Raw genomic sequence first — 16138 nt, forward strand, 5'->3', positions numbered from 1 at the left:
GCCGCCGCAATGTGAAAAAGGCTTGTTGTGCGTTACACAGCACAACATGACAGGCACCGCGTGGTGCCTGCCATGTTGTGCTGTGAAACGCAGTGGGGTACCATAGGTACCCCCCATGTGCACCCCACACCCATCCCCCTTTACCCTGGGGGCCCACAACGGGCCCCCAAAGCAGGAACCATATGCCTTTTCGTGGCGGCATTGTCGCCACGGAAAGGCATTCCTCCCAAGCCATCTTAATATGGCTGGCGGTGTCTGATAGACACCACCACCATATCAGGCCTTTTCCACCGCGGTCGCCTTGTGACCGTGGCAGAAAAACGACGTACGGTCTTCCCCTCCGCCATGGTCCTCCCCCGCCATTGTAATATGGCGGGGGGAAGAAAGGTGGCGGACGGGCAAGGATGGCGGACGGATCGCCACCGCCTGCATGGTGGCGGCGAACCGTCCGCCATCCTAATGGACTCCAATGTTTTTTAAATGCGCATGCTTGAGCGCACAGTACATAAGCGCATAACACGAAAACGCCGTGCTTCTTGGCCCTACTTTCATGGAAGCATCTGGGTTGTTCAGACAACGAGTAGTTACATTGACCTCCATTGTACTTCTTCGGTTCATATTGAGAATAAAGAGGGTTACAAAGACAGACTCCTCATAATATCTCCCACAGTGACCATAGTGCTGAGATGAAGGCATGGAATAGAATGGCGCTCAGTAGTGCGATAGCGGTCCATGTAGCATTTATCCCAATTTCCAGCCTCGGATCAGGGCGTTTTAGTAGGAAGGCTTGACTACAGCTATGACAGATCACAGTTTCACTCAGAATTGTATGCGACTGGGCCATTGTATTGAGAAAGCCCAGGGTGTAGCTTAAAGGCCAGAGCTGCCGACTTTAGAGCTGGGGAACCAGGTTCGAGTCTCGGCTTCGGCTCAACATCCTGTGATTCTGGGCCTCCACGTGCCTACCAAAAATGAATGTGTCCTTGTGATACACGTAATTGCTGATCATGTAATGCTCTCCAATGCCTTGGGGTCGAGTTTGCACTATATAAAACTGAAAAAGTAAGGGAATGTATGATAACTATGCTCCCCTTGTGCCTTCACTTGATGTAGGGCGCTACTAGGAGCTTAGCATGAGCAGCTCATAGGGAGAGCAGTGGTTAATCTTTTGCATGTTATCACATGGAGAATATTTGATGCATAGTTTGAAAAGCACTGTGCCATGCGTAATGTCAGTTATTCGTAAACCTTCGCAAAAGATACCATGTTTAGCCTGCCCTTTGCTGTAAGGTATACCCATTAAAAGTTGCCAATTTCAGCTCAACCTCCTGCGCAAACGTGTTCCTTCAAATGAACTCTGCCTTCTTGTAATGTTTTTTTTTTCTTCTCCTGGTTCATTACAATCAAGCAAAGCATTTCTCCTGTTACCCAAATCATTTTGCTTATTAACACAATCGAATTTAGCAGATGATGGGAGGGGCACCTTTTAGGTGATTCTACAGTATCAATGCCCTCCCCCAAGTTTGTTTAATTAAATTAGTTAGATTCCTGATAGGTTTACTTGAGAGATTGAGAATTGAAACAATTCTGTCGTCTAATTTTCTTTCCAATAAGCTATACTTGGTCCTTCCAAAGTCTCTGGCTCTGCAGTTTTTACTCTGCACTGTAGTAGAAGTATCTGTCGCCAAGCACCATCACTTAGGAAAAGTGGGTACCATTGACTTAGGTTACAGCGTTGCCAGTCCAGGTAAGGGTGATTGTGGTCTATACTGAGTACGATGTCTACTTGGGAGGCCCCTTTTTGCAGCTTCTGGAAGCCCTTGGTCACTTAGCATTAACTAATATAGCCTTATAGCCCGCCGTAGAGGGCTATATCGGCTATTAAAGGGCCTCTCCAGCGTTAAAGGCCCGAGCCGAAGGCGAGGGTCTTTAACAAGGGAGAGGGACTTTAATAGCGGTATAGCCCATCTACGAAGGGCTATAAGGCTATTAGAACATTCTGTCACTAGAGGACAGAATGTTCTAACAAAAAAAACAAAGCCTTATGGAAGCGTGAGGGGATTGGAATCCCCTCAGGCTCCCTGAAGCCTTTGTTTACAGCCAGAGGTGTGAACAAAGAAACATTGGAATGTTGGAGCTCAAGGCTTATACCAGCCATTATAAGCCCAGAGCACTCCATTGTTTTCAATGGAGCTCCCAACATTCCAATGTTCTAATATGGTGGCAGTGGCAGTGACTGGAGGCACCTACTGTTATAAACATTGTTTGCATGAGGCCAACTCCAGTTCTAGATTTCATTTTATTTCAGCTAACTGCGGCAAATGTGCATCTCACCTTTTGTATTGTATGTCTTTTGAGGTTTTTGTTAGTATCTATTCACCAGTTGCCCTGCCTAAGTAAATTATATCACACTTTTTCCCAGCATTATTCATTCTCCTTTGGGCTTGAAAACCAATTTATCAGTGGACCCAGCCGTAATGAGGTCATGGGAATTGTGAACATTAATTTCCCTTTCTATTAAAACGCACATACATTGTCCCAGGAATTAATGGCCTTGAATGCCACTGAATGGCCCTCGATAGCAAAGTCCCCAGGCTGTAAGAAGTTCAGTGGCCCTTAGCATTCATCTGCAAGAGTGGCCCTATGTCATAACGAACATTAGAATATTGGAATGTGGAGCACTCCATTGAAGACAATGGAGTGCTCCGTGCTTCTACGGGCCGGTAAAGGCCCGCAAAGCAATATTCCAAAGTTTTCACAATGGCCTCTTGGAGCTCGAGGGAATTTAAATCCCCTCGGGCTTTATCTTAGCTGGGCTATAGCTGCTATTAAAGTCCCGCTGCCTTGTTAAAGGCCCGAGCGATACGCTGGAGCTGGCCTTTAATAGCATGTAAAGTCCGCTACAGTGGACTATAAGGCTATATTGCCACATTGGCATGTTGGGCGCACCATTGAAGACAATAGAGGAGCTCTGGGTTTATAATGGCTGGTATAATTCCGGAGCTATAACATTCTAATATTTATCTTTCTGTTTTTCTCTTTTTAATTTAGAACATTCCACCCATAGAATGTTCTAATAGCTTTAAAGTCCTTCTGCCTCCGGCTATACCAGTTGTTAAAGGCCCTCACCCTTGTTATTGGCCCTTGCTGAACTCAGGCCTTTATCAACTGGAATAGCCCTAGGCAGCAGGCTATAAGGCTGTATTCGGACATAGATGTGTTGAAGGATCCATTGAAGAAAATGGAGTAGCTCTGGGCTTATAATGGATGGTATATGCCTTCTGCTCCAACATTCCAATGTTTGTCTTCATGTGTCTCCCTTTTTAATTTAGAACATTCTATCCTTAGTGGATGGAATGTTCTAACAGCTTTATAGCTCTTCTGCCTCAGGTTATACCTGTTGTTAAAGGCCCTCACCCTCAATATAGGCACTCCCTTTCTGCTCGGGCCTATAACTTGGGTTCAGGGCCTTTAACAACCAGTCTAGCCCTCGGCAGCAGGCTATAAGGCTATATGAATGGCCTCATGCAGTAATAAATTTGAATGGGGTCAAGCTATAATGACACTCAGTAATAGCAGTAATAATAGCCCCATGTGTGAGTGAGCATTAATGGCCCAAAGCAGTCTTTATCAACGATGTTTTAACATCACTTGTGTTGTTTTTTTAAATCAAAAGTTATATTAGTCTGTTGCTCTTTGGGCATTTCACTTTTAATAGAGAAAGATTATGTTATGAGATTTTGGAGAAATAAAGCATTTTTTGTGTTGTAATCTCTCTTGTGTTGAGGAGCACTGGGTGAAAATAAAAAATAAACACATGATACTTGCGGTACCATACCACGTTCGTAATTTTGATGAAATGTGACACTTTCCCATAGTGTTTCTTTCTTTTCTAATGCTAACCTTTTTCTGGATTGATAAACACCGAGAACATTGAAACAATTAATGTAAAGATTTGTTGCAGTAATTTTGTAAAATGGAAACAATTATCTCTGGGGAACCTCAATCCCTCAGAGTATTGGATTATTCCTCACCTCTGAAAGAGCTCTTTGATGGAGGAGAAGCCCCTGTCAACCAGTGTCTCAGCCTCCTCCAGGCCTTATCCAAGGGCGGTGCCATGCCATCTTAACACTTGGGCACGCTGGGCAGTTGCCCAGGGACCCCATGAGCATAGGGGCCCCATGCAGACCAGAATTTAACTCACATGTTTCGTTAGACATGTTTATTCCTGTGAGTGGTTGTTTGGGCAGGGCCCAGTGCGCTGCCTTGCCCGTGGGTCTATAATGTTGCTAAGACAGCCCTGCTCAAAGGCAGGAGATTTGATGCTAACCCCTTCCACAACTTGCTCAATGGCATATTTGCACAATTACGAATTACAAATTGCACAACTACAAACTCCTACGACTGCTGTGACTTCTGCGCATTCTTCATTCTGGATATGGGAGAGATACCCCAGAGTGCTGTTGACAATGGCAAACAGGGCAGATGGCGGCTGACAACTTTAAAATATGGTGAGGTGCAATGCCCAAAAAATTCCCCATGTTTGCTGCACTCACTGGTACGGGACTATTCGCAATTCCTTGGCAGCGGAGGATTCTGGCGAGTGCAGCCAGAAAGGGAAGGGCTTCCCTCTTCTGCAGTCCAAATCCAAACAATCCCGGAGCTGCAGAGCAACTCCAGGATTGGTTGGAGCAGGCTAATCACGCGCTCATTTTGAGGCTGGGGGGCCTGCGGCTGCAATCCCTGCTGTTTGACCGCGTTAGGATTGCAGACTTCAAATGTGCGCATGACAGATTGGCTGGCTGTAGACAGCTGGCCAATCTGTCATGTACACTGGCGGGGCTGGAGAGATACCGAAATTGTTGGAATCACTCAGCCCGCCCCCTGCCCTCACACTAATAAATACCATTTTATTATAATTTGTAAAAGGCTTGCACGAGCCTGTGACAAATATAATAAAATGGTATTTATTACCATTTTAATAACGTGTGTTTACCTGCAGCACTTTCAGCTGGTGGGGCGTCGCTCCTCCGCCCTCGAGAAGGAACCGCCTCTGTCACTAGAGAAGTTGTTCCATATCCTGGTCCTAAAATTTTGGCGAGGGATTCCCGTGACAGTTGTGAGTGGTCCTCGTGCCTTTTTCACAATCGTGAACAGTATTTCGGGGCAGCTGTTAACTGCTCCAGTTCTCCCTTTTTTGCTGTATTTTGTGAGGCAAGGAGGAGCGGGACAGATGACCCTCTTTTTCCCAAGGGCTGGAAGGGTTGTTTGCCCCCACACCCACTAACGTCATCCCCATCTTACCAATGGCAGTGGAGATTAGCGCCATTTTGAAAAATAAAACAAAATGTTATCGGGATAGCGCACAGCTGCCATGGTGTCCTGTTTACAAATGCGAGCAGGGCACCAGGTAGATTTCACAGGTCTTGGTCGTACTTCACCCTCTGTTTTTTTAGGATGAAGTAGAACCAGTCCTGGTGCCCTTTCTGCAGTAACAGGTGGAACTATTACCTAAGGATAATTTACTCATGGTATCAGCAGTAACAGTGTAAAAAGTTCTCTTGGTCAGCTAGCATCTGTGTTGGTTACACACAGATGCCTGCAGCAGGCCCATGAACCATCTAAGCTATCTTCTACATCAACCAGCATGTATTAGAGGATGCTCGGATATAACGTTACAAATAGATTTTTCTGTGCACTGGGGGCCCCATTTATGGGATTTTGTCATAGGGCAGCGAATCAAGGCTCCTTGCTGCGCTGCCCTACGTCAAAGTGAAAGGGCAGGAGTGCACTGTTTTTAAACAACATGATGCATTCCTTTCTGCTTGCGCTGGTGTCGTTTCGGCGGCCTATCACTAATGTAGGCCCCTTTGCACCATTATGCAAGGGAGGGTACCTCAGTTGCATGCAGGATCGTTTTTGTGCAGGAAGGGACGCCATCCTGCACAAAAACTATCCTATGAGGCGTGTTCCTCTTTCTATGCTCTTGGAAAGAGGAGAAAACCAGGAGAAATAAAGATATTTCTCCTCGTTCCGCCTCACCTCTGGAGGTGTAAGGATTTGGCACTTCCCCAGGTTTACATCACTTTGTAAATCAGGGGCAGCTTCAAATTCCATGCATGTTGCATGGGAAAACCCACCGTAATGCCTATGGAGTGCTTCCTGGGCTCAGATCGACAGGGCCCAGTGCCACTGCAGAATATGTTTGCTTGGTACTCTGCCTCGCGGTCCCTTCGCTCTTCATCGGCACAATTGCTTGTGGTTCCGAGGTTCCAGAGAGTAAGGATGGGTGGCCGCTTGTTCAGCGTCGCAGCGGCCAAACTCTGGAACTCCCTGCCACTCCCTTTGAGAAGTCAAAGGGACTACTTCCCGTTTAGGAAAGCCCTAAAAACGTATCTCTTCCCTAGGGATGTCTGAGCAGTGGAAGTGTTGTTGACCGGATCTCAAGCGCCAGGATGCCCTTGGGGCGACAGGACCGCGCTATATAAGTACACCTACAGAGTAAGGCGACGCATTGATTTGCGCTGGGTCTCCTTACTCGGGATTTATGAGGCCACTGAAAGCCACACAGCGTGGCTTTGCATGGCCAATGTTTATGAGCAGGGGCGGCTGGTGAAATTTTCAAGTGGTGAGGCGCAAACTGATTTGCGAGTGCGGGCCTCAGGCCACTCAGGCCGGCGGCGACCCCCCCCATACACAACACTCAAAGAAATGTATTCACACACGCATACACACAAACACATCCATTCGCAACACTCTCCACCAAACATTCATGCATACACGCACGCTCGCACCAAACACTTCAAAATAAAAGAAAAACACACACTCTTACCTTGCTGCCGGTCCCGGTCCGCGCCACCTCTGGGCTCTGCTCCCCACACGTCACAGGCTCACAGCGCCCCTGGCCAATCCTGGCACCAGGGGCACAGGTACCTTCTCGCCCGCAGCACGTGCATTAGGGCTCCTAATGGACATGCGCAACGTCGCAAAAACACAAGTGCGCATGCGTGGGCACGGGTAAAAATTCACCCTCCGTCCCCACGCATGCGCACTTGTGTTGCCGCCTGTACAATCATGTCAATCAATCAACATGACGCCAGACCGCCCACCCCTTCAGACTCTGAAGGGGCAGGGCGGTCTGACGTCATGTTGATTCATTGACATGATTGACGCCGAGGGAGCTGCGGGCGGCTTCGGGCAGGGGGGCTACGCCCCCACGTCCCAATGGACGAACCGCGCCTGTTTATGAGAGTCCTGCACCACTGTGCATGCAAAAGTGACGCAGGGCTCTCATAACTAAGCACCTTGGTTTGCACAGAAAGATACATTCATACTTTGTCCTATGGAATACATACATTTCTACACAGATCTTGATAGACCCAGGTTGCTGAGTGGGACACGGGCAATACAAAGGTATGGGGAGCTGAGCAATGCCTAGGGAGCGCTGGAGATACGGCGATATTTTTGGCGCCTTGTGTCCCGAGGGGGCAGAATACGACACACAATGGGGAAGGATTGCTGGATGGCGAACAGGTATGAAAATAGAACAAAGGCTATAATGTGTCTTTATGACACACATGCAGAAGGATGGGGTGTGGACAGTACTGAAAAACATGGGTGAAATGCAGAATGAAGAGACTAAATAAGAAAGGATGGCCACCTAAGTAACACTGGACTACTTGGAAAATCACTTCTGACTATATGGCTCGAAATAGAAGAAAGACTACACCGTTAACAACAAATAGCTATCTCATTTTGGGTAAAGGTGCAGATAGCAATCGAAGATGTCGAACAGCCATTTGTATAACATGTCTCAATACACTGCCCTTTCACCAAATGGTTAGTCAACTGTGAATGCAGAGGAAGGGTAGCACTTTTTGTCAGTGGTTCGTCTACTTCCTGCCCTGTATTTCCCACTCCAATAACGTTCGCCCTAGTATCGCCATATCTGCAAGCACCACTCCACAAAAATGTAAAAACAATACTTTAGATTAGAAAGGAGACTTGTAACATTGGAGGTCACAGTGGGGAGTAGCGTGTCATTTTTTGGAACAAGCTTCAAAAAAAGGTAATACATTATACTATGCTCATTATGACGTCAGCAGTAGTGTAATACTTTTTATGAGCTATAAAATGTTACACGTTGTCAGTCACTCTCATATTGTATAAGGTTTTTGTTTTGGAGTAATTGTTGTCACATTATAGAAATGCAACTCTAATATTTTGAAATATTAACAAAACCAACTGTATCGTTCAATAAAAGATCATGAATAACTAATATTTGTCCAGATATTAATCATGTGTTTCATCAATACGTCTGTATCCAATAAGGAAATTGATTACCTTTTGTTTATTTCCAGCCTGAATTACAGCGGAATGTGTCTAGCATCTAATGGACAATTTAGTGACTTCCTATCCGGGATGGGACCAGCACAATTCGTTGGCAGACAGACACTGGCAACCACGTCACTGGGTAATTGACAGTAAATGTATTATAAGTCACAACAGCTATGTTACATAAAGATAATACCACAATAGGGTTGTAAACTTAATACTCAAGATCTTTGTTCTGATAACTTTCTTGCTTTGGCCAGTTCCTCAAATAGGAGTACTAACAGGAATATTTAAAACTCCACATTTTATATTTATTTCTCTAACAAATTATTTAGGATTTACAAGAAAACCATACTTTTTTGGTTCTATACTGCATAATTAGCAATACCCAATTTACACGTTTAAAAAAATCTCGAAAAATTGTAAATTATTCTATAATACCTATTATTTAAAATTATCTTAAGGAAAATTCATCAAAGGAAATAGATACATTAATCAGTGATGGACGGTGCACCTGTAACTCAATCACCCCATGAAACGTAAAGTTTGAGCAGCTAATGATATGGTGTTACGAGGTAATCAGCAAACACAAAACTTGATTGAGTGTGAATCATGGTCATATTCAGAAAGTCAATGGTTGAAAAGTAGGAACTTCTTTGCCTGTAGATTTTCAGCTACATTTGGAATACATTTACAACTTTGAAGTGAATCACAACGATTTTCCGGAGTACTCCTGTAAAGTGTGAATATTGCAGATTTCCAGGAGTGCTCAGTCAAAATGCCTGCCTGCGAGTTTTCATCCAGCGTGAATGAATGTTTACATGTATTAAAAAAATCATAATAATAATAATAATTCCATTTATAGAGCGCCTGGTTGCACCCAACAGTTTGTCCCTGTACTAGCATATCATTCCCTGAAAAGAGAACAGAGAGCAGCTAGGAAAACCAATAGAGAAAACATAAACAGAGGCCCAAAGGAAAGGCTCAGATTAGGGGTGGAAGAGCCAGGTTTTTAAATCTTTACGGAAGATGCTCTCAGATGGTTTGGCTCTCAGGGTAAGTGGTACGGAGTTCCACTTTTTAGCAGCCAGATATCCAAAGGAACGTGCCCCCATTCTGGCCCTTTGGACTCTAGGCACTTTGACCAGATGTGCGTCCGTCGACCTCAAATTGCGAACAGGATTATGTGGAGTTAACATGGGGTGTAGATAACTAGGACCTCTTCTCCACAAAATTCTGTGGCAGTAGCACATTGCTTTAAAGATGATCCTTTTATTAACTGGCAACCAGTGGAGGATATCCAGGGCCCTGGCAGAAGCTGCTCTTCTGGGAAGGTTTAGGACCAATAGTACAGCCGCATTCTGAATGCGTTGCAGGTTATTCAGGCATTTGTATGTGGCTCCTAAGTATAGCATATTGCCATAGTCCATCTGGGATGTGACTAGAGCGTGTACAAGAATTTTCCTGGCTGACAGAGATAGTAAGTCTAGGGCCTTTCTTAGGACTTTGAGAGTCATAAAGCATTTTCCAACAACTTTCTTGATTTGATTCTCAAAGGAGAGTTTAGAGTCAAACCGGACCATGAGATTTTTAGTATCGTCCTTGGGGGATGGAGTTGGGCCCCAGGTCTGTAGCCACCATGCAGAGGACCAGACAGAGCGGTTCTTCCCTTCATCTTACTGCCGTACAATTTAAGGCAGTTGTTAGACATCCAGGCAGGAAGCTCTCCAAGACAAGAGCAAAACTGGTTGACCGCTTCCTCCAAGTCTTGGGATAGGGTGACAATCAGTTGTGTATCGTCCTCATAAGATATGATGGCTACTTTGTATTTATCTACAATTTCTGTGAAGGGGGCCAATGTACAGATTGAAAAAGGGGGGCTCAGTTTTAAGCCCTGCGGGACCCCTTGCATAAGCGGGACACCTTGGGAAGTATGCGGGTGCTGCTCAACTTGAAAGCTGCGGGCAAGGAGAAAGGAGGTCAGCCAGCCCAAAGCCAAACCCCGATCCCACAGAGCCTTAGTCTCTGAAAGAGCACATTATAGTGTCTAAGGCTGCATTGAGGGGAAGCAGGACCAGTGCAGCAGTATGGCCTTCATCAGCACTCTTCTGCAGGGTTTCCGTTAGAAGTAAAGCCGTTTACGTGGAATGGGCGGCTCAGAAGCCAGATTGCAAGGGATGGAATAAGTTGTTAAGATTGATGTGATTCACCAATTGGGTATTCACTACTTTCTCCGCAATTTTGGTGAAGTCGGGCAGGAGAGAAATAGGGCGTAGTTTGTCTAGCAGACCCGGGTCGGCGGAGGGTTTTTTCTTCTACGGGAGGACTATTGCTTGTTTCCACTTCAGTGAAACTTCGCCACCGCGGAAGGATTGATCTAACAGGTGTTGGACGTGGGGCAAAATGACATCTAACCCTTGTATAAGGATTTTAGGTGATGCTGGGTCCATAGGGGAACCAGATTTGATGCTCAAGGCCAGACTTTAAAGATCATCCTGCACCAGTGTTTTGAATTCAGAGAAACCATCCCCCTCAAAAGGGGTTCCATAAGAGGTGTCGGGATTGGTACCGTTACGTGCATCTGATAGGAAATTGTCATAGATTTTTGCTACTTCCGTTGCAAAGAAGCCAGCAATATTATTACAGTTCTCTAGTGAGTTAGGAGCGGGGGCCACAGTGCGCTCAAGTGAAGATAAAGATTTGAGAATTGAGAAGAGTTCTTTAGAAAAGCTATTAGCCAGCTCTATTTAATCTGTGTAAAAGGAAAAACGTGTTTTCCTGATGAGAGTGTGCTATTGTTTTAGCTCATTCTTGTAAGCAGTTTTCTTAATGGCGGAAAGGTCCTTCCTCCATTGGCACTCAAGGTGCTTACATGTTTTTTTGGCTATTAATTATGCACAACTGTCCATTTGCACAATGAAGTTCTTTCTTCAACATGACAAACACTTCTCCAGTGGACAAAAAGTTTGCTGCACTGTACTATTAAAATATTTGGTGTGGTATACTCCCCTCTGTAGCTCTGGATAAGTAGTTACTCCTGCATTAGATAGGATTTTGCTTACAAGCATTTCCAACACGTAAATTCACTGTTTGTAGCCATCAATTGTTTGTTTGTGTTTACTTGATTTTACTAGGCCAATACCCCGAATACTGCCTTCACAGAACGACCCCGCTCTGACCTGTAACCCTTAACTTGCACATTAATAATACTGCAACATCTTCCACATCTAGAAGTGCCTTTTTTAAGCACGAAATTCCACAAATGCAGAATCTTTAAGTCAGTATGTGGAGTTGCAGTCATAAGTGGAACTGAGGTGCACAATCAGGTCTGTGAATCAGACTCTTGTTTTTCATCTTGATTACCTTTATTTGTTGTCTCATATGGATGAAGACTAAAACCACTGGAACATCTTACTGATGCATTCACTTTTAATCATCAGAACTTTCTGTTACCTCACATTTTACTGCAGTGGTGTGCTGCATAGTCACAGACAACATTGCTCAGAGTACATACTCTTGTACAGGTATGTTGGATGCTTTTGCAGGGCCCGGGAAAAAAATGTCTTGTCTGGCCTCTTTATGTCATATGCCCTTTTTCTAAGAGAAAAAAAAATGTCAGCTATGATGACTTGCGCCATCTAGTGGTTTTGAAAGATTAGTTGCCATCAATAAACTGAGCAGACTTGCTTCAAAGCCTATAAATACATTTTGCATAACATGCCAGAGATCCTGAAAAAGCACCAGGCCTGGAAAACAACCCCCCCAAAACGGCTTCATACCCATCTTCTGACTGCCCAGCTCGTGTACAAAGCCCTTACTTTATAAGGCTCCACCTCAAGTAGGAGGCAGGCAAGTTGATGTGCAGGGAAATATATAAAAAAATGATTTGATATTACTGTCCACACCACTTGTAATTAAATCCTCAATCTCATGGTACATTTCCAGCTAGCTGAGCGCATTTGTTATGAAAGCAAAATGCCCCAATTTGTGACTGTGAATGTGCTCTTCATCTTGCCATGGTATAACGAGGTCACACTGTAAACTTACACCGCATATTGCCCCAATGCTCAACCACCCAGGGAGAATGACAATTATGCCCTACTGGTACAGTTGAAAAAGGATGGGGAATTTTTACTATCCCCTAAAGCATCCTGAGTGTCACTTTTTCGGATGCTCCGGTAGCGTTGCTCTTTACCCCATATTAACAAGGTGGCATTAAGCCATTTAAGGTGACTTGTAAATATGCATTTACCGCTGCAGTCTGCTGTGGCAAAGGGGCAGGCAGTGGGTGTTGCTGTTGGCATCTCACGCCAACACTCATTGCTTTTTGATGCTGCTCTATATTTACAATGATGGGGCAGCCCCTAAAACTAAGACCAGGTAAAACCTGATCTTAGGATGGCGATACAAGGACAAATTATTCATTTCTCCTTGTATTTTGCTATTTCTATGGGTGCTGCATTCTGCAGCACACATAGAAACAGCAAATTGCCTTTAACCCCTTCGCTGCGGCGGCTATTCCGCCGCAGCGCTAAAGGGGCGGGGCGGCCGCGCGGCGGTCGCATGCTGGTGACGGAGCCGCTCCGTCACCAGCCGCGGTTGAGCTATGCTGGTGACGGAGCGGTTCCGTCATGACCCGCCCCGCTCATTAGAACGCCCGAGCAGACGCGAAATCAGCGCCGCGCAGGCACGGCGGCTGGGCCATGACGGAACCGCTCCGTCATCAGCACAGCTCAACTGTAGCTGATGACGGAGCGGTTCCGTCATCAGCAGGGGAGGGGTTAAAGATTGTTTGTGTTCAGGAAGTTGTCCCTTCCTGCACATAAACAATCCACCCTGCAGTGCAGGCACCCTTGCAGCATAGTGCAAGGGAGCCCGCCCTGACTCTGGGCTGCTTTTTTAGCAGCAGTGGAACTGCAGGAGTACGCCGTATTTTAGTATATATGCACATCCCTGCTTTTAAAAAATGTCGGCGCACGACGTTATCAATTTTGGAATAACACCGTGTACGACATTTTATTGTAAATATCCCCCGTAGCTTCTCAAATGTGATTACACAATCATGAGCCCGGTCACCATTGTTGGCAGACCAACAAAACAAGAAGAATTCCAGAGGGGAAGGATTATTTCAGTGAAGACACAAACTTTAAGGAGAGAATTTCCTACCTTTAATTTCTCAGTGGGCAGTAGGTTACCTGTCTCCAACATGCAACGGGGCCTGTGAAAGTCAAGGTGGAAGTAGTGGATGATTCTCCTTTCATGTTATGTGCACCCAAGTCTAACTAAACTAGACAGTAAAATTGATAACTGCACTGGGTAAGAGGGAGCACAGCTCATTGACTCATTCAATATGGCCGCAGGTTTAGCATCCTTAAACCTCAATAGATCTTTGTATAGTATCAGTGAATGTATTGGAGAGTCAATTACTTGTACTGAAAGGGTTTTGTGAAGCATGCCATTACTGTAAGATAATCTACAATTGTTCTTGCATGATGGATTTCATTGTCTAAATTGTTTTTTTAACCTGGTAACTTGTACATCTAAGATCCAATTCTATTCTTTACCATTCTCGTATTTCTTGTATCAGGTGATGTTGAGATCGGTTTATTCGAGAGAAATGGGCAACTAGATGTGGAGATAATCCAAGCGCGTGGGCTGACGGCCAAGGTTGGCTCTAGGACGCCCCCAGGTATGGCAAAGTGCACCTTTAATAAAGACTAATGTTTAATTGGATGCATTAGTTACACATAAATAATTTTGATGAGTCATAATAAAATAAATAAATAATTTCTCAATACTGCGAAAATTAATAAGTTTGAGTATCTTCTTAAAATCCACACTGTACTTTTAGTCAGTGGTGGCTGGCATCTACAGGGAGGGGCGCGCAAATATTATGTAAAAAACATGCATCCAAATAATAGAACTATTATAAACATTTACCATACACGAACACAGCGTCCTCTGGTCCGGACATCCTCTTTCACTGGCACTGGATGTAGCCACTCCCCTGGCCAATCCTGGCGCTGCTCTCACCAGCAGCGCAAGGATTGGTGGGAGCGGCCTCACTCGTTGCTCCACAGCGCTCTGGAGGCTTTGGCTTGCTCTAACCCAGCTGTTTTAGGACAACTATGTTAGAGATGGCTAAAGTGCTCATTTTTGGCTGGCTATTGCAAGACAGCCGGCCAATAAGACATGTGAATTTTATACAGTGCAAAGCCAGCCCACCCTCATCCCTGCTGCTGTCACTCAGCAGTGGCCCACCCCCGTCCTGATGCTCTGTTCGAGACTGGGCACGAAAAATAAAATGATATTACATTTCCATTTTATTTTTCATCTCTGGGGCTTTGGGGAGCTTTTAAGTGCAAGGATGCTCCTCCCCTTCAATTGAGGAGCCGCTCCAGCTTTTAGTATTTTTCGGCAAACTTTCTTTCTTTGTCTTGTGCCTTAAAATAAAGTGTAGATGGCAAGTGCTAAGTAACTGGTGACCTTGAGGATGAAAATTGTGTGTTAGGCCTACAGTTAGCTCTTGGTGGTCCGGCCGCCAAGTCAATCGGGTGATGGACGCCCTGTCCCTGCCCTTTCACTGGCAGCCAGCCCACCCTATTTGGGCCCACAATATGTGTGGCCACTTCATTTTAATGGTGGTATTGGTAGTATGAGATTTTTATTTTCACCCAAGTCTTTTGGCTGCTTAATGCAGCTGAAAACTCTGGATGAAATTCTGAGCAAAAATACGGAATTACAATGGAAGTCAGACCCAGAATTACAGATTCCCACTGTAGTTCCTCATTTATCAGTAGAACTTCACGATTCAACTTGTAATAGGCAGGGATTTCCCCACCCTGGAGTTACCAATACCCCTATATCATCAGTAACTCCACGGTTGTGGAACTAGCCCATGACCCAGGTCACTGGTAAAGAGAGCCTTAGAGTGTGTTGCTGTGTTGGCGAGGACATTTGAAGAACCTGCTCCTGCTGTCTTGGCAAGAGTATTTTTGGTGAAAATGCTTAATGCCAATCAGGCCGAGATGGCGTCATGACAGTGTGATGCCATTTATTCTTGATCCTGTGCCTAATATGTGTTTTTCATGGACTAGGACCACAGCCACTGTTTGATGAGGGTGATTGATTGCTTCATAGTGATTTTAAGGGAAAGGACATCTTGTGCCCTAGTTAGAGGAGTGATTTGACCAAAAAAGAATGGGACACTTCAGGCAAGATATAGAAATACTTCTGGGCTGGAGGAGTGAATAGACGCTTGAGATTTGGATACGTGTAGAACTGTAGTAAACTCTAGGATGCATAATTTTACAGATAAATAGACATAGTGCTTGCTGCTTGCCCTCATTCTTGTTTAGTTCTAACATTGGCACTCCCATGTGAATGGACATCAGCTATTGTTCGTTCATGTTGGAAGCCAGTTTAGGGCTGCGCATGCGCCCTTCATTATGAAAGGGATCTCTTGACTGAATCTGATTGGCTGCTGAGGGGAGTCCATGAACCATATGCAGACAGCTAAGGAAAATGCTGAGGAGGTTGGACTGTGGAGAGCCTGGAAAGTTCAGACCTCAGATAAAAGATGGTGGGACAAAACCTTTTGAAAACGGGTGGCCTAAAGTGATTGTAGTTTGAAGAACCGGGCACAGAAAAATCTTCGTGAATCAGTCCTCTGCTGAACAGGGACCCGCACTCTCTAGCCCTTAGACACAATAAGTTAGCAGACCACATATCTGCACAAAGGTGAGTGCTATTCCTCTGAGAAATATAGCTATACTAATATAACAAAGAGAGAGCCCAAACCTTT

At 45.1% G+C, this 16138-nt stretch overlaps 1 protein-coding gene across 1 annotated transcript in view; it reads left to right on the forward strand.

Annotated features, from left to right (window-relative positions):
• Window positions 1-16138, forward strand: part of RIMS4 (regulating synaptic membrane exocytosis 4) — a 413262-nt gene that overhangs the window by 334872 nt on the left and 62252 nt on the right. The window contains exons 4-5 of the mRNA XM_086932550.1: window positions 8361-8473; window positions 13922-14023. Of these exons, the coding sequence (XP_086788676.1) occupies window positions 8361-8473; window positions 13922-14023 (215 nt within the window). The remainder of the gene's footprint in view (window positions 1-8360; window positions 8474-13921; window positions 14024-16138) is intronic.

Source organism: Lissotriton vulgaris, chromosome 7, assembly GCF_964263255.1.
Source record: "Lissotriton vulgaris chromosome 7, aLisVul1.2, whole genome shotgun sequence".
In the NCBI taxonomy this organism is placed as follows: domain Eukaryota; kingdom Metazoa; phylum Chordata; class Amphibia; order Caudata; family Salamandridae; genus Lissotriton; species Lissotriton vulgaris.